This window comes from Lagopus leucura, unplaced genomic scaffold (assembly GCF_019238085.1).
Source record: "Lagopus leucura isolate 7727_CA_CO unplaced genomic scaffold, USGS_WTPT01 Super-Scaffold_100001, whole genome shotgun sequence".
NCBI lineage: Eukaryota > Metazoa > Chordata > Aves > Galliformes > Phasianidae > Lagopus > Lagopus leucura.
The window spans coordinates 34,411,741-34,438,797 of NW_024962262.1; the positions used below are offsets into that span (position 1 = coordinate 34,411,741).

General features: G+C 39.0%; 1 protein-coding gene across 2 annotated transcripts in view; it reads right to left on the reverse strand.

Annotated features, from left to right (window-relative positions):
* Positions 1–27,057, reverse strand: part of ABCC4 (ATP binding cassette subfamily C member 4) — a 152,919-nt gene that overhangs the window by 106,187 nt on the left and 19,675 nt on the right. Inside the window, exons 5-13 of one of the 2 annotated variants that reach the window (XM_042867259.1) lie at positions 26,928–27,017; positions 26,293–26,456; positions 22,264–22,389; positions 19,333–19,582; positions 16,358–16,462; positions 8,370–8,459; positions 7,846–8,037; positions 6,274–6,368; positions 6,081–6,167 (exon numbers count right to left, since the gene is read on the reverse strand). In XM_042867259.1, the coding sequence (XP_042723193.1) occupies positions 6,081–6,167; positions 6,274–6,368; positions 7,846–8,037; positions 8,370–8,459; positions 16,358–16,462; positions 19,333–19,582; positions 22,264–22,389; positions 26,293–26,456; positions 26,928–27,017 (1,199 nt within the window). The remainder of the gene's footprint in view (positions 1–6,080; positions 6,168–6,273; positions 6,369–7,845; positions 8,038–8,369; positions 8,460–16,357; positions 16,463–19,332; positions 19,583–22,263; positions 22,390–26,292; positions 26,457–26,927; positions 27,018–27,057) is intronic. The other variant, XM_042867260.1, reaches the window with a different exon arrangement.

Genomic DNA, 27,057 nt, shown 5'->3' on the forward strand with positions numbered 1-27,057 from the left:
TCTAACAAGAGGGCACAGTTTCCTTGACAAGAGAATGACATTGCCAACTTACACTTATTTGTGATCTTCCTCACTCTGCATCTAATTTTTACCCAACTGCTACACCATTGATCCCTGCCCACTGAGCGCTCACAGAGTCACACACCACACTTAAACCTTGTGTGTGCATAAAAACTAACAACCTTTAATCAAGAACTTCCTTTTCCCTGTCTGTCTCCAAAACTGCCTGAAGCATAGCCCAGGTTTCTAACACCTGAAAACTAAAGCATCAACGACCTTCATTCATTCTGCACTGAGGACAGAATCAGGACAGATCTGTTTCAAAACTATTCTCTTCCAACTCGACATAAATAAACAATACTTTGAGTTAACAAATCTAAGTAATAGGATATTACCACCCATTTAAAAACCCATTGCAGTTTGCCAAAAAAATTCTGTGCTATTAAAAAAAACCAGTTTGAGCTTTGATACTGCAGGGCACGTGGCAGAAGACACTTAGGAGGGTGCCTACAACAGCACAATTGCTCCTCTAGGCAGAGGCAGCATGTTGGCACCTTTGCGTATGTGAATCCTTGTTTGTTCTTCCTTCCATATCAGGTTTTCTTTACTTTGAGAGATGTTGTTCTTTAATCTTTTTAAAGTTTTTATCTCTAAGAACCAGCTTTCTTTCACCTCTGCAAAGCGTTTCTTCTTTAATGATTAGACTTTCTTCCTTAACATTCTTCCTGCCTCTTCTTTTTGCAAGTTCACACACAAGTTTAAGTTTACTCTAATACTTACATCTGTTTCAGTGGAAACAACCATTGAAATTAAATTAAAGCACATGCACAAGTGCTCACAGGCGTAAAGCCTTTGTTATATTAATTTGCTTACTACACGTGCTTTTCTCTCCTTTAAATTTAAGAAGTTTAAGATGAATTCTCCAGCTGTTTTGGTACCTTATGAAATTTACAGGATTTCAGGAGAGGAAAAAAGTGACATAATTGCCAAAGACGCAGAAACACATCTACTTATATTACATCATTTCTATTTCTACGCTTATTTTGTTAAACATTTATTTCAACCTCATGACAAGTCCTTGTCTCCATTGTGACAGTGCATAAGGACAACTGCACTGACACAAAATAAAGATCCGTAAAATTCACTGTCCTGACCTAGACAGCAGCCAGCAGAGAATGGCTGGTTGAAGTATATAACTGAATAAACATACTTTCTTTACCATACAGTTCTAGCTTCTAGACTCCATATACAGTGGACATTCTGAGTCAAAGATCTTTGAATTCAAGTAGCTCTTCGGGATCTTTCCCTCCAGGAATTTGTACAGCCCCCAAGTCCGTTTTTATTCTGGTATGCATAATACTCTTCTGCATCTCACCCACAGAACTCTAAGGCATTTAAGTATACTGGGGTTCTGTAAGCATATATTGTACGATTTTAAGACAAACAAAACAAACCAGAAATGTACACAAGACAGAAAGCCCCAAAATAATTCTAGGAGTAAAAGTCTATAAAGATTTACAGGCTTTTTTTTGAAAACATATAAAAAGTACAGTGGTCAAATTTACACTTTTCGTTTTATTAAAAAAAAAAAAACAAACATTTCTATGACATATTCATACCTTTTAAACATAACACCTACAGTAAGTGTAATGAAATTCAAGGAATTCCTATTTTATCATCTAAACATAAAGACATAACTAACACACTTCTAAGAGCGACAGCACTACATTAGGGCTGTCATCACTGCAGTCATACCAAAGGAATGACGAGCACGGACCAGGTGTAAACACAAAGTGGGAATCCTTATAGATATCCTTGACATATCTCCTATTTCCAGACATTATACATAAAGGGAAGTGGAGAAAAATCCTTAAGTTTACAGAACAGCTTCCTTGTACATTCGGCAGGGTTACCATTGCTCGGTTCCTCTGACACAGTAATTCTGCCTGTGAAACTCTCTACAGCAAGGACATCTTCTAGCTTCTATTTGCTAGTTTTGCAGAACTGACATACTCCACTTGCTTTCCAAGTCTACACGACCACAAGAGCTCTCTTCCCTCAAAACGTCAGCATTACAGGAAAATTGCATGTGTACCCCACTTTGAGGAATGCTGGAGTGGAAGCATTCACAGAGTCCTAAGGGCTCCAAAAGTGAAACTGCTTTAAACAAACTAAATAAATAATCAGATCTGTGCATGTAGTTTTAAAACAGTTCTTTTGTTGTTTTTCCATACTTAATTTTCTTCCTTCCTTCAAACACTTCTGGGTCTTAGGTAAGAGTACACTAAGGAATTCAGGATATCTTAACCATGCATTTTGCATGATGGAATTTCCCGCTTTCCTTTGCCACCAGCTTACCATTTCTTTACCTTTTTCTGCCATTACAAAATGATTTGCTACAAATCATGCCTGCTCTTTTTCCTCTCTTGCAGAGCAACTCTCAGTTGTATGAGATGGCAAAGGAGAAACGGTATCTTTCAGAACACCTGGCCAAGTTGCCAGTTGACTCTCTGGTCAGCTTCCACCTACAGTTAGTTATTCAGAGACCCACTGTCCAGCTACATGCCACAAATCACCTGAGTTCCTACTGGAAGCTGTCATCCCCTGGTACCAACACCTGAATACACGCTGAAGTTTCATTGTTATTACTGTGATAGATGCAAGGATTTCTTTTGCAAATTTTTTCTAATTCTATAGGCAAAATTCAGAAAGAACAGACAAGTGACCATTACATTCAAAACACCTTGAGCATAAACTCAAAACAATCTGCAGAACTCCCTTTGATAGAAGGAACGATACACCTGTACCTACTATTGCCAAACATCATCATAATGTTAGGTGTGATTTCCAAAGATTCTCAAACTGTCCTGTAAGCTACTCCCACATGTACAAAGGAGGAACTGAAAGAAATCAGGCCGATCATCAACTGAGATCAGCACACAGCTCCTATCATTAGAAAGGATACAAGGGAAGAACAACACCTAGAGAAGTCTGTCTGTCTCAGTACAGTAATATAAACCTGACCCTTAAAATACCTTAACTCAGCATCGTCAATAGGACACAATTTCTGTTGAAAGGAGATGTGAAACCATACAATTACTGAAATATGTTTACAAAGATGCACAGGCAGACCAGGAAATCTCTCGGGGCCCAAGTACGACTGAATTACTTTCTTAGAGCACAAAAGTCTATTCCAAACTTTGTCATACAAAGATACATGTCACACCATCTGCAATGTATGCCGCTCATTTCAAACCTGGTGGAAAATCCAGAGGTCTAAAATTCTCTAAGTTCCCTTAGTGAAAAGATACCATATGTATAGTATATATAAATAACATACATCTATATATGCATATTTATGTATGTATATATGTGTATACGCACACAGATGAACAAAAATACAGAATATACCAGTGCCTCCTTTTATGAAAAGGTTGATGCTGGTCCACTGGCAATTATCAGAGAACTCAGCAGAAAAAAACAACACAAACAGCACAAAAATAGGGGAATATCCAATTTATATCTTATTAGGCCTCAAGGAATCTGATCGGGAGAGAGAAATCCACTGTAAAACTGACTGTATCTGCTCCATCATCCACGGAACAACTTGTCTGCACTGCAGAAAAAAATTTAAGAGACACAAGCCCTCATTAATATTAGGGACTATTTTCCCACTGGAGCTGTGCTACTTCGCATTCTTTCTCATTTGAAAAGAATTTATATATTTTAAGCTGTTTACCACGGCAGCTGAACAGAACAGAGAGAAGCAACAAATGCAATGAATCAGCCCTCTACAGCTTCAGGGAATTACTAGGAACATACCTATCTTTAGATGTAAACAAAAAGAATAGGCACTTCTAAAAAAATTTAAACTTTAATATAAAATTACAAAGGAAAAAGAAAAAAAAAAAACTGAGCGAGTGAACTGAACAATATCCATTTCAGAGTCAAATTAAATAAGCCCCTATTTCTTCCATCTAGCCCATTGTTTTACGCCTTGTGGTTTGGATTCCTGGGGGCAGTTTGTATGAAGTGGTATCTCAGACATTCCTCAGCACCATGTTCTAAGAAATCATTCTTGCTCAAGCGCTCTCTTCTTTACATTTCTAGCACTGTTCAGGAAGCACTAAGAAACAAGCACAGACTTGTTATTCACTGAAAGCTGCTGAACTCTCCCAGCTGACCCAGCACCTTTTACAGCTCGCATGGGGGCCTCAGAATCCAGGTTCTGATCTAAAAAAGCCCTCATTTAACATCTTTAGAAGAGACACATTTCGGTTTTCTTTGCCACTACTACTCCACACAGACTGTTCTCCCCACAAAACAGTTTTATTGTACTTATCTACCTAGCTCAAATTAATCTAGAGCTCAAGAGGAAGAGGTAAATGAAAATTCATGCTGCTAGGAAGAACCACAGCCAGTTTTCCAAGTTTCACATTCTCTGAGGTCATCTCCTTACATCTTCTCACCTCCAGTTATCAGCAAAACTTACATAGTGCTAGCAGAGCATATACAAAAATCCAGATTTCTAGTTCTGCAGCAACATATATGTCAGAGCCCTCATAGAACACAGAATAAATCAAAGAGGCAACTCAAACTTCCACCCAAGGCACTACTATATTTCTCTGTTTTCCCCTCAGCGAATAAACCTTCAGACCTAAAAAAAGAGAAACACTGACAACATAGGCATGTGTGCTTTCCAAACTAAGGCACAGACACATTCAGAAGCTGAAGCTGTCAAGTGATCTTGTGCAAAAACAGAGAAGTAGTGGGTAAATCTTAGATAGCTGCTGCAACAGGTGTTAGAAAGAATTTTACAGGGTACATAAGCTACAGAATTAGTGAAGACCATGTATCAGTTATAGCAGGTGAAAATGAACATGCATACAATAACAAATATGAAGTCTATCATAAAACTCTAACTTCATACCAGTTCACAGAAAGAAAATGTAACCATTTCAAGAAATCGATGACGAGGTTTTAAAGGCATCTCTAAATTCAAAACCATCAACATAAATGGGACGTACAGTTTTCAAATTTGGATGCTAAAAGCTTCCTCATTTGGTAAAAAAGAACATGCGTATATTGTTGGTCAATGGAAATTCTGTGATCATTTCTTCAATACAAGTTTCTACAATTGCCTAGGGGTGGGAAGGAGGGAACAAAAGTACAAGCAAATTTAAGTAGTTTGAGTGTGGAATTCAAGGGAGGTACATATGCTTTGGAAAATGCTTTCGCTTAGGCTTTGACTAAAGCCAAGTGAACTCAATCAGTGGAAGCTTTTCCTTACACTTCTAATAAATTCTGTTTGACAGGGAGAGAAGTAGGCTATGAAGAAACAAGGATAAAACACTGGCTGGAAAAAAAATGAATTATTCTTACAGTATCAATGTGCTGTAGATTAGGCAGACTGAAAGAAGAGAGACAGAGAAGAGAAAGCTCATTGAGAAGGGAACCTGATTTTTAATGAAGACTTTCCCATCTCTTCAGAAATAGGGGAAGGTCTAATCTCTCTTCTTTTTCATGTTAAGCTTATACATTCTCTTCTCTACTTTTGCTCTCCACAGTCTGGTCTGCACACTATCGTTCCCTGTTTCTTCAAAGAGAAATTTCAACTACTCAAGACTGTAAGAGTTCTGGCCTTTTCTTCAGCTGCTTGGAGTGTCTATCAATCCAATAAAGCTGCTAATAAATTACTCTGCAAATAAAGCTGCAATAAAAACTAAGAGAGATTGAAGATCCCAGCCCACATTGTTCTTCACTTGGTACTAATATTCATAAAACCCAGCACTGATCAATACTGATGTAAAATCTGTCATGCTCCTCAAGCAAACAGATTCCCTTAGGAATGATTCTAATATCTTCAAACCAGAGTATTCCAAAGCTTTTAAAAATAAAGAAAAAAAAGGCAGAAAAGATTCACAGCTCTTCCAAATGTGTAAAAGAGAAGAAAAATAAATGCAGAAAGTGAATGCATTAAACGTTGTGAACCATCTATCCAAAAGTGCTTTTTCAAGTTTCTCTATAGGAAACTGAAAGACAACAACTGTATTTTAAATAAAAATATAGCAATAACCTACTTTTCAAACAAATGTCTTCCAACTTCAGAATCTACTGCACTCAGTGGATCGTCCAAAAGATAGATATCTGCATCTTGATATACAGCTCTATAAGGTTTAAAGAAAAGCCAGCGTCACAAAGTTTTACTTTCATTTACTTTCAGTTACTAATGTCTGTCAACATATACATTTTAGAAACAACAAAAATACTAACCTGGCCAGATTTACACGGGCCTTCTGTCCCCCACTCAGCGTAGCTCCACGATCTCCTATAACTGTTAGGTCACCGTTTGCTAGTAAGTCCAAGTCCTGTGAACATAAAGAACAGGCAGAAAGCAATTAAAATTAATCATCCGAACCTCAAAAGTAAGCCTATTTCAAGATAACATTCTCCTATTTCAATAGTATTGTGTAATGTATTACCTTACATAAAAAAAACAAGGACCATACTGGGTGAAATATCTACTATTAATTTCTTAGTTTGTACCTTCAGCAAAAGATTATTAAGAAAGCAGGAAAAATAGGTGAGGTCTTAAAGATTTGTTTTTACAACAAGGTTTGCCAAAGGAAAGCACACAACCATTCTTATTGTTATATGGAATATTGTTGGTGATTCAGACCAGTCTAAAATAAAAATTAAGCATAATAATTAATTATTTAACAAAATGAACTGTCACAATAAATAAAACTAGCTTCTATCAGTAGATTATTTTCCATTATCATTGTCTCTAAGAATTACATTTGTTTTATTTGCACTACAGTTTATTAAAAAGAAACAACCACACCATTCAGTACAAAAAATTGGTTAAGTTCTAGGACTGTAGACTATTAAGTTAGAATAAAATGCAGTGTTCCATCTCATAATACTGTATTTTCTCAAATGAATACGTAAGTTTTTTCCTAAGCTATAAAACATATTCAAAGCTTTAATAAGATACATGCATTTGAAACAGAACAATGAAAACGTATCTACTATCAAATACTGTGGATTTTTTTAAACACAGTCTGCCATCTTTTTAAGTCAATGAAACCTTAAGTTTAGACAACAGCCTATGACTGAGTATCAGCAGAAGATATTAAAACTCAACCCACTATGTGTAAAAGCCTTGCAAAAAAATTTCATCACAGCAACCATCTGCTTTTCACCTGTGTTGCTGCTGACAGGAATATCATAACATGCTGCATAAAACCTTTTTAGCTGCCAAGCAAAATGTCTGTTTCTTGACAAATCTGGCTTAATCCTCTCCTATATCTCATGTCACAAACTCCTTTACACACAGACCTTTCAAAAATATTTTTTCATAAAACTACTTGGGCTCGGCAAGTTATCCAATATATACCACAAAGGTTCCTTGATAGCTTTACCAATGCATAATAAATGATATCTACTTTTTTTTTTTTTAAGCATAAAGGATATTTATAAAATAAAAGTCACAAAAAGTGCTAGTTCAGTCATTTGTTTTTTCACATTTTGTTAAATCTATGCACATACCTACTGTAATACTGATGAGCATGTTCATGAAATTAAACATCTGTGAACAGCTTTCTTCCAAATTTGTTTGAGCTTTACATAAACCACATCTCCCTCTAGTGAAAGTTTTAGGAATTATATGAATGTCCTTACACGTGGATGTCAGAAATAATGCCTGCATCTCTATTAAGAATTTATTTCTCACAGTACAAATAAAAATCAATTCTATATATTATATAATGCAGCACGTAACGCCAGCCTGCAAGAACATTAAGATTAATGCTGAAAGTAAAACACACAAAAAGAAAAGCATACCTTTTTGAGAGCACAGACTTTTAAAACTTTTTCATACTTCTCTCTCTCATACTCCTTGTCAAACAGTATGTTACTTCTAACAGTACCAGAAAACACCCATGGCTGCTGAGAAACATAGGCAATTCTTCCAGAAACATTTATCAAACCTTTCTCCTTAGGTAGCTCACCAAGCACAGCGCTTAGGAGTGAAGACTGAAAAACATCATAAAATAACAATTCAGAAGTCTGATTGCATTCAAAACATCACTGAGTTTGAGTAGTGTTTTTTTGGCATGGTGACCTATTTCACTCTGCCACCCAAAGTACTGTTAGTCTAAATGCACAAGTACCCTTTGCATGCAGTCTAGAAGCAAAATGCAAAGTATGGTCCAACTTTGAACGCTTTCCTCCCCACCCACAGGACATCTGCCTTTCTTGAATGACAGCACCCTGATGTTATGCATACTATTATACACAAAAGATCTTTACAATTGGAAGCTTTTAGCCATGTTAACAGACTAAAAATCCTCACAGAATGGACTTACTTTTCCAGCTCCCACAGGACCGATCACAGCCAGTAATTCCCCTTGTCTGACGGTAAATGAAAGCTGTTGGAGTGCTGGGCTTTCTAAACTCTATGGATATAAGAAAAAGTCACACTTCATCAGTCATGAAATATATATCATCAAAACAGCTCTTAGAAACAGAGGATAATGCATGTAAATGACCATAAGTTAGCAAACCGTATGACAACCATATTTTAAGACGTGGTTTGCCTCTTCAGTAATTCACAAACACCTCTGACAGTCACCAATCTCTAATCCAAAATTACTAACACACAAAATTGCATTCAGGGAACGAGGAATCTAAAGGCAATAGCAGCAGCAACACCACTTCTTCCCAGCCCACCTCTCCAGGCTGTTGCTCAGCACAGAGTTGAGACAATAGTCTTGAAAACAGGAGGTCTTGGCTGGCCATCTCCATAGCATTCACAGCTCCAGCCCTGCACATTCGGCTTCACCACACAGACAGGCATACGTTTTAAGAGAGAGGGTCTGAAGCTTTCTCAAAACCCGGGAAGCTAAGACTGTGCTTGCTCTCACCAAGGCCTGACTATCAAAAGTCAAAACAGAAGAGTACTGTTTGCTTTTACACAGCTTTATCTCATGCAACTTGGAAGCCTTTGGCAGACAGTGATGTGGGCTATTTGAGTAAAAATACGTGACCTGGAATTCTTTGTTCAATAGTACACCCATTCTTTATGTCACACTACTGGTAAGAGCTAATATATTGCACCATTTTTACCAATGTATAATTGTAAAAATCACAGAATAATAGGACGTATTGGGTTGGAAGGAGGCTGAAATATCAGCCAGATCCAACATCCCTGCCATGGGCAGGGCTGCCACCCACCAGATCAAGCTGCCCAGGGTCCTATCCAACTGGACTTTGAATGCCTCTAAGGATGTGGCATCCACAGCTTTTCTGGGCAGCCTGTTCCACCCTCAATGTGAAGAATTTCTTCCTAGTCTAAATCTACTTTTAGTTTCTAGCCATTCTGCCTTGTCCTATCACTGTACTCCCTGATCACAGAATCACCAAGGTTGGAAAAGACCTTCAAGGTCATCCAGTTCAACCATCCATTGATCACCAGTAGTACTCACTAAACCACGTCCCTCAACACAAAATCCAAATGTTCCTTGAACACCTCCAGGGTCAGTGACTCCACCACCTCCCTGGGCAGCCCATTCCAGTGCCTGATCACTCTTTCAGAAAAGTAGTATTTCCTAACGTCCAGCCTAAATCTCTCCTGGCACAGTTTGAAGCCATTCCCTCTAGTTCTATCACTAGTTACACGAGAGAAGAAGCCAACCCACAGCTCATTACAACCTCCCTTCAGGTAGTATTAAAGAGTTATAAGAAGTAAGAGAGCAATGAGGTCTCCCCTGAGCATTCCTCAGACTAAACAATCCCAGCTCCTTCAGCCTCTCATATGGCCTGTGTTCCAGACCCCTAACCAGCTCTGTTGTCCTTCTTTGAACCTGCTCCAGGGCCTCAATGTCTTCCTTGCAGTGAGGGACCCAAAACTGGACACAATACCTGAGGTGCAGCCTCACCAGAGCTGAGTACAGGGGGACAATCACTTCCCCGTTCCTGCTGGCAATACTGTTCCTGATGCAAACCAGGATGCCATTGGCCTTCTTGGCCACCTGGGCGCACTGCTGGCTCACGTTCAGCTGAGCATCCATCAATACCCCCAGGTTCATTTTCTCTACGCAGTCCTCCAGCCACTCTGCCCCACGCCTGTAGCGTTGCCTGGGGTTGTTGTGGCCAAAATGCAGGACCCGGCATTTGGCCTTGTTGAAACTCATCCCATTGGCTTCAGCCCAGCCATCCAGCCTGTCCAGATCCCTCTGTAGAGCCTTGCTACCCCGGGCAGATAGACACTTCCAGCCACTTGGTGCCATCCGCAAACTTTCTGAGGATGCACTCAATGCCCTCATCCAGGTCATTAATAAAGATATTGAAGAGGACAGACCCAGCACCAACCCCTGGGGAAAACCACTCGTGACCGGTTGCCAGCTGGATTTAGCTCCATTCACCACCACTCTCTGGGCCCGGCCTTCCAGCCAGTTCCTTATCCATCCAAGAGCGTACCCGTCCAAAATACGGGCTGCCAGCTTCTGCAGGAGAATACTGTGGGAGACAGTGTCAAAGGCCTTGCTGAAGTCTAGATAGACTACATCAACAGCTTTTCCCTCATCCACCAGATAGGTCACTTGGTCATAGAAGGAGATCAGGTTGGTCAAGCAGGACCTGCCCTTCACGAACCCGTGCTGGCTAGCCCTGATCCCCCAGTTGTCCTGCACATGCTGCGTGATCTCCCTCAAGACAATCTGCTCCATAACCTTCCCTGGCACCGAGGTCAGGCTAACAGGCCTGTAGCTTCCCAGATCCTCCTTACAACCCTTTTTGTAGATGGGAGTCACATCGGCAAGCCTCCAGTCTTCTGGGACCTCACCAGTCAACAAAGAGTGCTGATAGATAATGGTGAGCGGCTCGGCTACCACCTCTGCCAGTTCCCTCAGCACTCTTGTATGAATCCCATCTGGCCCCATGGACTTGCAGCAGTCCAGTTGGAGTAGTAGGTCTCTGACTGCATTCTCCAGAATCGCAGGGGGTTCTGTCTGCACTCCAGTCGAGACTACCAGGTTAGAGAGCAGAGTACCCTGAGGATAACTGGTGTGACCTTTAAAGACAGACGTAAAGAAGGCATTCAGAACCTCTGCCTTTTCCTTATCCTCAGTGGTCACATTCCCAGCCTCATCCAGTAAAGAATGGAGATTCTCCTTAGTCCTCTAACCCCAGCAGCCAGGTTGAATTCAAGCTGGGCTTTTGACTTTCTGATTTTCTCTCTACACATCTTAACAACTTCTCCGTACCCTTTCTGTGTCACCCGTCCCTTCTTCCACAAGTGGTAGATTCTCTTTTTCTCCTGGAGCCTCAAGAATAGCTCCCTATTCATCCACACCGGTCTTCTTCCCCGCCGGCTCATTTTGCGGCTCAGGGTGACAGCCTTTAAGACTTCCTTCTTAAAGAGTGACCAGCCATCTTGGACCCCTTTACTCTCTAAGACTGAAACCTAGGGGAATTCCCCTTCTAGCCTTCTAAATAATTCAAAGTCCACTCTCTGGAAGTCTAAGGTAGCAGTTTTGCCATTCCCCCTCCTGGCTCCACCAAGAATTGAGAACTATACCATTTCATGGTCACTTTGTCCAAGACAGCCCCCAACCTCCACATCTCCCACCAGATCTTCTCTGTTAGTGAACAGCATTTCAAGTGGGGCAGCTCCTCTCATCAGCTCTCTCACCAGCTGCATCAGAAAGTTATCCTCCATACACTTCAGAAACGTCCTAGACTGCTTCTGCGCTGATAAAACAGTCGCTTTCCCAGCTTTCCTGTAGGCCCCCTTCAAGTACTGAAAGACCACAATGAGGTCTTGCTGGAGCTTTCTCTTCTCCAGGCTAACAACTCCAGTTCTCTTAGCCTGTCTGTCATAGGAAAGGTCTCCAAATCCTCTGACTATCCTCATGGCCTCCTCTGGAGGAGAAGAAACAGTTCCACGTTCTGCTCTGGGCCCTAGAGCTGAATGGAGTAATCCAGATGGAATCTCACAAGAGCAGAGAAGAGGGAGAACTCATTCGCCTGATGTTCAGACTTTTGATGCAGCTCAGGACTACAAGTACTCACTGGCAGCTCACGCTAAGTTCTACTTCAACACCCCCAACTCCATCACCTCAGGACTGCTTCCCAATCCATTTTCTACCCAGTCTGTAAGGTGCAGGACCTTGCACATGGCCTTGCTGAACTTCATGAAGTTCACACAGGCTCACCTCTGTCTCTCTGGATGGCAAACCCTTTTCTCCAACATGTCAACTTCACCACACAGTTCGGTGTCATTCATACACCTGCTGAGGGGGACACACAATGCCCCTGTCTATGTCATCCACAAAGATGTTGACAGACCAATAGCATTGGTCTAATGCCCTGAGGAACAACACTCATCAATGGTCTCCACCAGAACATTGACCACAACACTTTCAGTGCAACAATTTATTCAATTCCTTATACACTAAATGGTCCATCCATCAAATCCACATCTCTCAGATTTATTGACAAAGATGTCATGTTGTCAATATGATGTCAATAGATGTCAAAGGCTTCACACAACTACAGGTAGTTAACGTCACTTGCTTCTCCCTTACCCACCAGCGCTGTCATCAATGGCCTGTTTTCCTTAGCACTTAGCCTTAGCACTGTTTACAGTAGGATTTGTTCTATGACCTTGCAGGGCATAGAAGTGATACTAACTACCTTGTAATTCCCTGTGTCTCCCTTCTTTGTTCCACTTTAAAAAAATGAGGTTATGTTTCTCCTTTCCCAGTTAGTGCAGACTGCCACAGTTTCTGAAATATGATGAATAGTGGCTTAGCAACTCCATCCATAAGCTTCCCCAATACCCTCAAGATGCACCTCAGCAGGCTCCATGAACTTGTGCACCCTCAGGTTCCTCAGATGATCTTGATTATGACTTTTTCCTACAGAGTGTGGTTCTTCATTCTCCAATCCCTGAATTTCACTTAAGAGACTAGGACAGCATGTCTACAATGCCTGATGGTAAAGAATGAGCCAAAAGAGCTGTTGAGTATCTCAGCCTTCTCCACATCCTGGGAGCTAGAGTTGGAAAACGCCTTACATACCATCTAGTTATAATACCCAACACTATCATGTCAAGTGGCCATACACTACCTTTAATTTTAACCCATCAGCTCCCAGTTGGCTCCTCATCCATCCCCATCGATGCACTGCAGCTGATTATTGACATATCAAGTGGCACCTCCACTTCACTTCCCCTATTTCTTATGAAAATAAAGGATCTTCACGTATTTAATAACAGTTCCCTCTAACTAAAGCAAAGCATCTTTGTAACAGGACCCACCCATATATCCATCTTTGACTGTACTAAGCACAACTGACACTAAAATGCAAATAATATAAAAGCAATCAAGCTGCCCTGTGACCAAATTCTGGAACTGCCAACAGGGGAAGCTTGCAACTAGCTGTTTTAAATGATTTGGGAAAAGCATGGTTGAGCTTATGAGAAGTATTCACTCACATCTGTGCCAGCTGGGAGAACTAGGCTGACGTGCATGTGCCTCCTCAGGCCAGCTTGATGAAACAGGAAAGCCCTTAGAGCCCAGTAGCACACACCCAATCAGATTTGCTATCTCACACAACAACCATGAGTTTTGCATTAAATCAGTCACAGCATAAGAATCCAAAGTTGCCTGCGCTCTGTAACACTGCAAAATCAGCTCTGCTGCTATCATTTATCTCCATAAGGTGGCAGCAACACGGCTCTTTTATCAATTCTGTTATTTGATTTCTTGGTCCAGAGTACCCAGTTCAGGTACTAAACTGGAGTTAAGGTCTGGAGAGCCCCACCAGTTTATGAAAGAAAATGCATTTTTTTTAATGCAAAGTTTTTAGGATGAGGAAATATCTGTTATTAAATCATTAATCTTTACAGAAAAGTAAATAAGCTTTCCCACACACCAGCCCTACCACAGAGCTCTCAATGATTGTAAAGAGGTCCTGAGGTCATGATTCTGAAATTCTAAAAGATTCTTGCCCGGGTTTTCAAAACAGAACATCGTAAGAGCCTAATCCATTGAAGAATTAAAAAAAAAATCTTAAAAATAATTATTCAAATATTAGACACTTAAGTGTTATTTAAGACATCATGGACCCTTAACAAAACTAGTAATGCAAGCAAAAAGAATGACCACATACATCTCATAGAATCGTAGAATCATAGAATGGCTGGGTTGAAAAGGACCACAATGATCATCTGGTTTCAATCCCCCTGCTATGTGCAGGGTCACCAACCATCAGACCAGGCTGCCCAGAGCCACATCCAGCCTGGCCTTGAATGCCTCCAGGGATGGGGCATCCACAGCCTCCTTGGGCAACCTGTTCCAATGCGTCACCACCCTCTGTGTGAAAAACTTCCTCCTAATATCTAACCTAAACCTCCCCTGTCTCAGTTTAAAACCATTCCCCCTTATCCTATTACTACTTCAAGAGCATGCTACTTTTGAAAAACACCATTATTTATAATTAAAGACAGTTTGCCCTATTTTTAGGCATTGTGGCACTTTAAATTAGAGCACAGACTGATGGTATAAGTTCATCTGATAGCTAATTGCCACCAAATGTCTCAACTCCCTTGGACCCTGATAAGCATTTGTGCCCGTCACTTTCCTTCTGCTGCTGCTGCTTCTTCTTTCCTAGCTTTGTAGACAGGTTGTTCATGGGACTCAGCTTTCAAAGAACAAATCACATAAAAAGTGATTCATTTTCTACTGCTTTATCCCTGCGGACTGTCTCACCGTCGGGTGCCACATACAACCATTAACACTGGCACACGGCACAAAGAACAAAGCAGTACAGTCCAAGGACACGGGACTGATCTCTTCACTGGGAGCAACTCCTTAGGTGAGTTTGGGCAGACATGATATCCCATATCCAAACAGAAGTAGTAATTCATCCCATCTATAGAGACAATACTTTGTATAGAAGTACTACGCTGCTTAGGCTCTTCATTTAAGTGACTACAATGACAACGGACAAACTTGGCCACTGTTCAAATCTTGAATTTTAAATCTGAAGTTTTTCAATAGAGCAGACAGGCTGTTCTAGAAATTAAAGGCACATCATGAAAAACACCATATTGAAGAAACTCTAGTTCCATGCTGCTATCAAACTAGCCTGTGGAACTCAGATAAGACTTGCCTCAGTAAAACAAGAGTGTGACCGTGAATTAATTGGTTTTGTTTATCTTTTGATAAACTGTAATACACCATGTTAAGTTGTTTTCCTAAGAGTCTATCTAATAATCCCTTTTTTACTTCCAGTGATTTTGGATTTGTGGGTTGTGTTTGGGTTTGTTTGTTGTTTTTTTTTTTTCCTTAAGTATCTACTTTGGCTCATAATCCTTAAAAACAAACAAACAAAAAATCATCATTCAGCTGTACAGTTGTTACACAGAGATCCAAAGAGTCATGAGAAACCCACTAAGGGTAGCAAGCTAAGTTGCTTACATGACAAAGTACAGCATACTTTTATTATTCCTTTTATAAATCCTCTCTCACAGAACTCACCATCTTTTCAGTTAGCAATTAAAATTATATATAAATGTATAAATAATAAATGTATAAATAATGTATAAAATTACTTTGCATTGTGAGAGAAATATTCCAAGCTGCTTTTAAATTTCTGGGAGAACTGTTCTTCTCCCATGCACATTTCAATTATGTATCAAAATAAAAGTTAAATTACGAGTTTTGTTTTCTTTTTTAAACCAAAAGGAAACCAGTAATTCCAGTCACGCTACCCAGCTTTACATAATATAAATAACTCAGGAAAAACCTGAAGGTGTTTTATGGGAATACTGTGCAACCATTTCCTATAGATTAACCACCATTTTGGCAAGTGTGATGCATTTTAAGTAAAGAACAATTTGTAATTGAACATTCTCAGTTAAAATACATAGAGTAACAGACTTGTAGACGAGACTAAAGCTTTCAAACCTGCTATGGGAAGTACAATATTGTACTAGTTCTAGACTAAAGCACTGATCAACATTCAGTTCACTGCAAAAAAACCAAAAACACACACACTAAGGCCTGCCTTAATGTGCTGTCTGTCCTTAATTCCAATTTGAATATCTAAGCTGCATTATAATCCTGTTTAATAACAAGACATTTTCAGAATTAACGTACAGGTTTTCAGTTAGTATAATATTCAAGCATAGGTACTTTTAAGATGCATTTGATACTGTTTAATGCTATTCAACAGAGTTAGTCTAACATGCCAAAAGGTGTCTCCAACACAAGACATAGACATTGTGCTTTTTAGGCTTACATAGCCTACAGCACAAGTATACTCTTAACATCTATTAAAAGTTTACCTTATCCCAGTAGCAAGTCAAATCCTGAACATGAAGAATGACATTCTCATTATTATCTTGCAGTTGTGGTTTGAAGTGTGAGACCTCATCAAGTATCAGGAAGTTCTGCAATAAAAGAAAAGAACAGGATACTGCCTAATGTGAGACTGGGAAAGAAACCCAAGAATATGCTTTTGCAAGCAGCATACAACACATCACTGATGGACAAAGTACACACACTCATGAAAGAATTGTATTTCCAAAAGCAATGCACAACTCATTCAAGCAATGCACCTCTAACTAGCTGATCATCCCAGAGATCACTTGGAAGCGCAGATTTCATTGCATAGCAGTACTGTGGGACTCCTAGCAGCAACCTGCTGGGCAACAGAAAATTCCTGAAGCAAACAGAACTTGAAAGTCAGTCCTGACAAACCTTATAATTGTTTGACTTCCTCTGCCCATGAAGAAGAGATGAAACCTCAACTGCAACACCTTATTGTTCCACCGCTTTCTCACTTTCCTTGTCTAGATGCTAGATATTAAATAGCTCAAATACACTTTGAAAGGAAAAAGGCAAATTCACAGGTAAAAGTTACCACAAGTTTAAGATAAAACACAGAAAAACCATCATGATTTGAGTTGCTGACCATGAAGACCTTAAATAGGTCTCTAGCAGACAGTACCTTGAGGAATGTCAAATGTAGCTAACAAGTACTGAGCTAACAGTCTGCAGACATGAGACTGGTGCTGAAGACTTACAGAAGTCAGTAACTAAGAGGAAACAAAACAGAGCTGACAGACAGCTCTGAGGATGAGAACAGCACTTCTACATGTTAGCAAGCGCAAGGGACCTTGCTGAAAATTCAGCACCATTTTTAAGAGAGCTGTGAGAAGTCAAAGCATTTCATGCAGCAGTCTCCAAACTCAACGCACACATACATCTCCACCAAAAGGCAAAAGTGCAAAGTCAGTAGAAGTCTGAGATCTCCAGCCAGGTGAGTATTGCTGAGTCTGGTTTTAGACAGGCAGGTGCAAAGGGCAGGTCTGGGAGAGAATCTGGGAGATGACGGTGGAAGTCAGAAAGAAATTCCAAACATACCTAAATCCATATTTGCAGCATGTGACATAAGAAAAAAACCTTTGAAATGTGATTTGTGTTTAGATAACGACCCAAATATCAGAGGGTTATAAGCAAGGAATCAGTCTCCTGCTTGAGCTCTTACCAGGAATTTCTCTTTTAGCAGCAGCATTCAAATCAGCTGTAAGTGCTTGCCAGCCATTTAAGTAAAAAAATGTAAGCACACATGGAAGATTTTAAAGAAAAGCAGTACAAAACAAGAAAAAAATTACAGGGCTAACACCAGGAATTTTACGTAGCAGGGGGTGGGTGCAGAAAATCAACACTATGAATAAAGTTTTCAAAAGCAGAATAACTTAAGCCTTAAAGACTTCTTCAGATCTCTCAAAACACTCTTCTGTTACTTTTATACCTAATAATCTTCCCTGCAGAGAAAAATAAAACCGCTAGCATCCACAGGATGCTGAGAAGCAAACATTAGCTTGAGATAGGACTATGTCCTTGAGAACAAAAACCTCCATCTTTTGTACTAAGATAATTTTTACCCTCCTTCCACAGTCTCTGTGGAAAACTTGTTGAAAAACTGTTCTCCCTTTGTTTCACAAAATGGGAGTGTGAGCCACCGCTTCATCAAAAAGCAGGAGCTTCAAGGAGTGATGCAGCTGTATAGCTAAGGTGAGGGGACATGACAGCTTAAAGGGGAAAAAAAAAAGAAAAAAATAAAGGAAGACTTTCTGCCACACAGTTCTTATGTATGTACATATGTATGTATGTATGTATGTACGTTCTATGCATGAATACAGAGGAACAGCAAATACTTCCCATCCAACTATACTTTATTTTCACCTGAAGCATGGTATCTCCTGCTTTCTTGTCTCCAACTGAGCATATTTATGATCAGCACTGAAAACTCACTTGTTCTATAAAGCTCATGGAGAAAGTAACCTCTTAAAAAGCAAAACAATTCTTTTCAGTTTTGCCCAGATAGCCATCATCCTCATCCTTTTTTTTTTTTTTTTTTCCTGTATTCTGAGTCTCTCTACCTAATTCCTTTCCACTTATTTACATTTCAGTAGCACATCTTTAGTTACAAAGCATCTTGTCATACAGTAGCAGAATGCCTAACTCTTACTTTGTGGCTTTGGAAATTGAAGCTAAAAAGTTTGTGTCTGCATCAGGGATGCTAAAGATTCATCAGGACAATTATTTGTCCATTCCAGTGAACCTTCATTCTGGAGCTAGTTTTGAAAAAGTATCCTTATGGAATCCTAAATGCAGAGAAATTAAATCCAGCTGTCAAGAGCAAAATCTTTTGTCTTGTAGGATATACTGGAAAAGATGACATGAGAGAAAAAGATTGCCACTATCTGCTCAAGTGCTTTTGTGTCTTGTTCTTAAGGCATCTTTTTTAGACTTTCACTCATGTTTCTCAACCTGCATAATTAGAATGATCACTTGAAAGAGCACTTTCAAGTGTGGGAGCTGAACACAAGGTACATGTAAACACTGAAAAGACACTGCAACACCCAGCATCCCAAGCATTTCTCTTTCTTTCCTCCTAATTTAAACACTAATAAGAAACGTTATGGACTACAATTTTGTTGGGTGGTGATTTTCACACATTATGCTTTTCTAACTCCACTTTGCATCACCCTTCACAAAATGCTTCTTTGAAGAGCAGATTTTATCTGTTTAATACATAGTTTCCATGTGGACTTAGTACAATTAGCAAATTCATCAAGAAAAGTTTTATTATCCTCAGGCATATGGAGAAAGACATTTTTAGGTACCTTCATTAATAAATGGCATAGTGACACTCGGTAAAGCCATATAATTACATGTACAGCATTTCTATTTACCCCAATCTAATATTTTTTCACCAATGAAACCAAACTACTCCCACCAGTAATCGTACCTTGATCCGCCGTATGCTAACCACTGCCTCGGATACTCTCTCAACAGCCGAAGGGAAGAACAGAGTTACTGTCAGCCTGACTGCGCCATACAGGGACACTGCAACAAACACCCGACTTGCAGAGATAACATTGCCAAGTAGTACGTATGCCATGAAAGTCATGAACACTGTTATTTTGCTTGCCACAAAGAAAGAGGCCAAGTTCAATCCTCGAAGGTAGGAGCTTTTCAAAACCATGGCGATCTCCTTCCTAAAAGTGCAAAACATAAACAGTCACATCAACCCTTCCCATCACAGTTGCCCCCAACAGTAGGATGAGGGAGATTCCATTCTCAGGATTATACTTGCATATCCTTTCTCCTCCCCTTACTCCACCCCAACTCATATGCAAAGAACTGTACTCAAAAGTAACTGTAAAGAAAGCAGGGTTCATGGAAAATAGCAAAATACAATTTAAAAGTCTTACAAATTGAGGAAAATAAAAGGTTAAGATATGTAGTGTCTTGATAGCTATAGGAAAAAGAAGAATCTTTCAGAGACAGAAAACAGAAGTGCTTTTATTTCCTTTTGCGGTCAAACTATCATCTCAATTCCCATTCTAAGCTGCTTTGATTATTTCTGGATGGTGTACAAGAGAAAAAGGAAAATAAATCTGTGTAATGGTCAAGCATCACACAGCTCCTTATCTTTCCAACACAAAAATCTGAGTTTATTCACAAACTCTTAATAAGATTAACACATTCTCCTCAAGCAGAAAAACAGGGCAACTTCCATAACTTTTAAAAGTCCATCTGTGGACCATCAATCAGCTGCTGTTCCTCAATCTGAATCATGGGGTTTGCAGTATTTCCTTTGATCTCAGTCTAAATCCTCTCACTTTGGACCCTGCTCCTGGTTTCTTCTGCTCCAGGAGTTCTGTTTGTAATTAAGAGAATACTGGTCTGCAAGGCTAATTGTTCTGGCAAATAGTCCCTCAGCTAAACCGTAGGTGATGTATGGCACAGACAAGAAGTCTCCCTGTAGAAACATAATAGCTGATGAAGCATCTGTTTTCAATTCTTATTTCAGTTAAGCTTCAGTTTTGATTTCTAAATGAGTCCTCAAGTCCAGTGCTCAAAATGTTACTGCACTAGTTACAATGACACTGCCATCAGGCTTAAATTCATGTTAAAGGAAGAGGTTTTCTTTATCAAAAGAGACATAATCATTTGCTTCTTCCCCACATATATACTTTAATCTGCTTGAAATAATGTGGAATTTTATTAAAACAATTCCTAACTTATCTTCCCAAATATTCCAGCAATTCTCAGTTAAAAACTTGATCATTTTGATTACTTTCTACTTGAAACTATATGCGAAGATTAGAAAATCAAGTCATGATTATACTGCTTGAAATACACTAGGTCTTCACCTACGAAGAGAAAGATGCAGGATCTACTCCTGGAAAACTAGTTAAGCAACTTTCCCACTATACTTGCCAAATTGGCTGAACTGACAGACTTTCAAAGCATTTCAAAGACATTTTCTCAGCTTAACAGCTCACAATTTCTGACCTCCTCCAAAGGACAGTGAAAGAACGCTTGTACGTAAACTATTGGAACTGGGCCTAATTTAATTACTTCTGGATGAAACTTTTTTCCCACATTCTAATAATCCCTAATAATCCTCTCACTATCTGTGGATAATTAGCAAGTTCTCTGTGCTTTTCTCCATAAATATCTGATAAATTACAATCAACCCATAGGCTGTATATAATATATCACACTGTCTTACGGAAGAGAGTTATTTCAAGGGAAACTAACACCAACAGCCACAGGAAAAAAAAACAACAGAGATGTTTAGATGTCATCTTAACTTTTCAGGGCCACTGTGGAAACACTGGGCAACACTGGGCTGAATTTAAAATTTCTAACTTATAATTTTTTCACAGCACAGTGAAAGGGGGCTCAAGATGGTTCTGGAAGAGTTTATTTCACTCCATCAGTGGATAGGAAACCACTAATCTTAATGAGGTGCTGACTGTTGTGATATGAATGCACCCACTGAGGAAGTTTTCAATAAGGAAATATCCTCTCTGGCTCCATGCAAGACACTGAAACATTCAATCAATTGAGAACACTTGGTCAGCATGGGATCCTATATTCTTTAGTACTGCAGTATGTATGGGAAGAAATATCTTGGGGAGCATTAGCGCATTTGAAAACTTGCATGTGGAAGGGAAAAAAAATGCTATTAAAAAAAAAAAGAAAAAGGAATGCCAAATAAATAGATAATGATAAATAAAAACAGTTACAGAGAATCTATGGCAGGTTAATAACCTTCTACTGATATGCTGGAGAAAAACTGCATGAAAACTAAGTGCTAGGAAACATGCACCTGAATTCCTGTCAAGAATAGCAAGTAGTGTTGAAAAACAAATTTATGAGTTAAGTTTTAATCAGATGCTGACAGATCTCTACAAAGAAACAATGCTGCACAACCAGAGCAATTCTGAGCTGTTATCATTCTGTCCTCCACCCCTTCAACAGGCAAAAAGTGAAGAAGAGTAGTATCTGAGGATGCCATTCATTTAAGACAGTCAGATACCACATACTTCTCAAGAGAAATGTCTGCTTACTGGTCTCATTCTATTAGCTTAGAAGGCTGTGAAAATGAAACTGTTCAATTACTTTATTTATCAGTTGCCATTTTTAAGCACAACTGTAAAAGCAAATAAAAATATATACATATATAGTTTACAAATATCAAATGATTTTTTATTTCTGTCCTCTCAGAATATATTTTCAATCCTTCACTCTTGCTATCGAAGACTAAAAAAGCCAACGAAGTTCAAAAAAAAGCACTTTAAAGCACAGAATAATGCACCTATTGACATGTGAAAAATGGAAGCAGATACAGATCATATACCAAGCTGCATCTCTTCAGGATTACCTTCTCAAACCACTCACAAGTTCCGCAAATGATTTTTCCCATGCATACATCTTTATTATCTTCATACCACTTATGACTTCATTCATGGTCCTAATCCTGACATCTGTAAAGGCAGCTGTCTTGCTCCTGTAAATAGAAGTAAAAATTATCAGATTTTCTAAAGAAGATAAACTATTTTTATCTATAATACACCCATATTAAGTTTGTGCTCTTACTTCCAGAGGATTCACACAAATTAAACTGCATTAGATCTTTCTTAAACAGTATTTTACAGCTCACACACAGCAAACAGATTTGATAATTCTGTTGATGTTCCTGGCATTCCCCACTCTTAGGGAACTGTCTGTTGATTCATGTCCAGAACTGTATATCAGTTTGTCCAAGCACATTGTATTCCTTAAATTACAGCTTCACATATTAAAAATAATAACAAAAATGCTAAGTGTTACAATTAGAGCAAACAAAAAAACCGGAAAAGCATACATTCTTAAGAGTTATTTCATTTTCATGTTTCAAATCTATTTTCCAAATGGTGTTTTGATGTTAAAGAAACCGGCCTTGATTTGCATCTTTTTAAGGCTAATCCTTCTTGAAGTACAGATGACTTGTAACACAGCATGAGCTATAATTTAGGAGAAACAAAAGCATATCTAAATTTCCTAAGCAAATAAACAGAATTGAAGTGCTGATTTTAAGAAATGCTGAATGAAGCATACCTACTCTAGTCGGGCACTATGATTGAATTGATGAACAAAGTAGGAAATGCATCTAATTAAATAATAAAGTCACAGTTTCAATTAGGAAAAAAGCATTGAAAGTTAGAAGCTATGTCACAAATGCATAAACCATGCTAATAAAACAGGTTACAACTCTGAATTCATTCATGTAGAGAAGCATACATAGCACATAATTACTTATGGTGGGCTTTATTTTGATGAGCCCCACTTTTTTTCTGCTAAATAACATATTTTTATATGTAAAATCAATGAAAGACAAACTCAGAGACCATATTAAAAAAGCAAAGACCATGTCAGTTTAATCTGCTCCACTGCAAGATTTTTCTAGAAGGAATAGCCACAATCAAAGGAGATATGAAGAAAGAACATCAGGTAACTGCTCATCATTTTAAACTAACTTACCAGTTACGGATTCCCAGTGACCAATAAAAGTTAGGTGGCTAAACCAAATTATTACAGAAGAAAGGAAACTGGCCCTAAAGTAATCAAGTCTTCTTACTAGCACTGAAAAAGACTGCTTAGCCTAAACCAACCTGACTAGCAGGGAATGAGAGAATCTTTGCAAAGTCCTTTTTTTCCTCTGTCAAAAAGAAGCAGTGAGACAAAAAGATTTCCTCAAAAAATGCAAGACCTTCTCCTTCCGCCTCACCCCTGCATGGCAAAGTACACAACATGTTGTTCATTTCTCTGTAGCAACAATGATTCTCATGTGCAATCTTTCAAAAACAGTTACCTTTCAAAGGTAACTTCCAGATTTGGCCTCCAGATGATAGAAGGTTGGAAGAAACCTTTAAAGGTCATCTAGACCAGCCTCCCCTGCAAGGAACAGAGTCACCTACTGCTGGACCAGGTTGCTCAGAGCCCCACCCAGCCTGACCTTGAATGTCTCCAGGGATGGGGCATCCACCACCTCTCTGGGCAATCTGTCCTAGTGACTTACCATCCTAAGTGTAAAAAATGTCTTCCAATCTAAATCTCCCCTCTTTTAGTTTGAATCCATTACCCCTTCTATCTCAACAGACCCTGCTAAGGAGTCTGATCCCATCCTTCTTATAGTCCTCCTTTAGAAACTGAAAGGCAGCTATCAGGTCTCCCAGTGATCTCAAGCCTTCTCAGAAATATTACAGTAATACTTGTTTTAAATTAAGCAAGTTACAGAACTCCTTTTCACATTCATGATGCACGTCCAGTGGATTCTGGTTATGTTTGACACAACAGTTCCAAATGTTATTCTTTAATAAATAAATAAATGCATACACAGAGCTCTAAATGGAAACATTATGGTTGCATGGCTAAGCGCTGAAAGGGTTCAGTTCTTGTGAATATATTTTAAACAGTCTTCAGTCCACTAAATGAACTATTTCTCAAATAATAAAGGATTTCACGTGTACTTTGTGCACCGCTCAGAACTCTAGCAGGTAAAAGCACCGGAAGAAGACCGAATAAGTACCTGTATAATAAACTGGTGTGCATGCATTTACAACATTGGGTTGAAAACGCAACGTTGAGTAACGGCACAAATTCTGTGCCACATGGACTGTGCCTGGGTTTGTGGAAAAGCCTTAAATTCTGAAATTACTTATTCATAGGGTGATTTCCTTGTATCCATGCAGATTTCCAGCAACTGTCACGTGAACGTACACATCATTACAAAGCTGGAATCCACTTCAGTTTTTCCAGTAACTCCTTCTGTTCACTGGGCATTTGTATGTCCACACGTACGTGAGCAAAAGCTCCTTCTGGTTAACAAATTCTTTCCCTTGCACTGCATCCAATAAAGTGGCCTTTAATTAATAGGGAAAAAACCCAAGGAATGTTACATTGCCACTGGCTAACCTTTAAAATACATACCTTACAGAAGAGATTTTTGTCACCTTGTTGTCTGACCCTGGACAAGTCCCTTAATCTTTGTGCCTCAGTTTCCCATCTGTAAAATGGGAATAATAATGCTTACCACTTTGGAAAAGCACTCCGAACACCATGGATAAGGCACTATTTAGGTGTTAAGTATTTTAATTGTTGACATTAAAACTCAAATCAAGTGGAAAGTAGCTTGACACATATGAATGCATAGCACATATGCAGTGAAAATTTATACTTAGGAATATACATTCTACAAATAGATCTTATGAAGAACCTAAGAAGCTGACAGAGAACATGGAATGATTCATTACTTGAGAAATAGCACATGAGCATAATAACTGAAGACTAACACAGTGATTACAAGCAGAAGTATATCTGAGTTGGTGTACCTTTGTAATTCTCAGCTCTCTCTTCCTATCTAGCCATGCAATGGCAACGCCAGTCAATACTTTTGGAAAACCTGTCTTAAAATACAGCTTAAAAATAACCCTACAGTAATCCGCTAAAAATGAAGTTTTGCTTATTTGAAAAGCTAAAAGGAACCCATTCACCCTGAACAGAAGTGCAACAAAGATGTGTAACCTACAAAGTGTACAAGTACACAGAAAAAAGTATTTCCATTTAGATGAAAAAGTAATTTATAAAATCAAAATGCAAGTAGAGCATGATTTTTTACACAATAGAAGGAAAATTAGGAAGCCAGAATATTGAAGATAACTTAACATTCCCACCTGAGGTAAGTCATTTTTTAAGAGGAAGTCACAGAAAAATAAATTAAATTTGTCTGACAGCGGAAAGCTACTGCAGATCCATTTCATATATCTGTAACCCTAGAAACTTAGAGCTAGAAACAGTTGGCATCAAAACAGTGGTCATAATTTTGCTTTACTTTTCTCTCATTTCCTTCACCTTTTTCTTCTCTGCATCTTTATCTTGGAGGAGAGACAGCAAGATTTTTAAACACAAAATTTTCAGAGCTTTCCACTCCACCTTTATAATCTCAATAAGTCAAACTTATGGCAAGAATGACAAGTAATAATCTCTCCCCTAAGCATTAGCTAAGTAAGGCAAAGCTCAAGTTGCTATGCAACTCTATGCCCAAAACCTACAAGGTAGATGTAGGAGAGCTACAAGGGAGCTACAGAAATAGCCCAAGGCTTTAATACACTGGACATCTAAAAAGTGCCAGATACTGTCTGCATCTCCAAGGGAAAAACAACTTCAAGTCCCTATGAACAGAGCTTCAGAAATCTCGCATTATTAACTATGAGAAACACTGGCAGAGATCAAAGAGAAAGCAGAAATCCTCACCAAATGGAAGCTGTTCTCATCCCAGTACTCTAACTCCATCCAGCCCTTAGACAAGGAAGTATGCACATTTTCAAACTCGGGTCAGAAAATACCTACAACCTGATGTATGCGACCTTACCTTAAAGAAGAAAAAAGCCTCCCAATGCAGGTTTGTACAGGCAGAAGAATAATCAGTACTGCCATTCCTGCAAGACACGATGGGCCTATTTCCATCCAGAGAAGTACTGTTACTGCTACAGCTTGAATTGGTCCAGCCCACAAGAAGTGCAAGAAAATTGTTACCTAGGCAAAGAGACAAGAAACAAAAATCAGCTTTCAGTCCTAGCTAAAATATTAAATCCTAATAATATGTAATTGAGAAAGCACCTCTGTCTGCAGTGGTACTGAGGCATTCAGTCAGAAGACCTGGTGCAATTCTGCACCAGATTCAGAGACCTGAACACAGCAGTCTACACTGAGGTGCCTAAGCTTTAGAAAGCAAATAAATCCCCACATTGACTTTCTTGTGCCAACATTCATCTGAGCTTAGGAAAACAGCAGGAAAGTATGAAATAGACAAAAAGAATGCTTTATGAGAATAAAAAATGTTTTCAGGAGTTGGGTTCAATGATATCTATTGGTTCTTTCCAGCTCAGGATACTCTACGATTCTATGACTCTATGAATATTTCTTTCCATGTGATATTTAAGAAACAACTAGAAGAAATGTTCATAAGAAATACATATCACCAGAAAGATCTGTAATAGTTCTTACCTGATCAAATTTGTTCACATCATTTGAGAGAAGATTTACTATTTGTCCAGTGGTAGTTTTTGCCATAGCTACATTACTGAGACGAAGTGCCTAAAAAAATTGAAAGCAGTCCCAGTTTGTCACAGCTTAT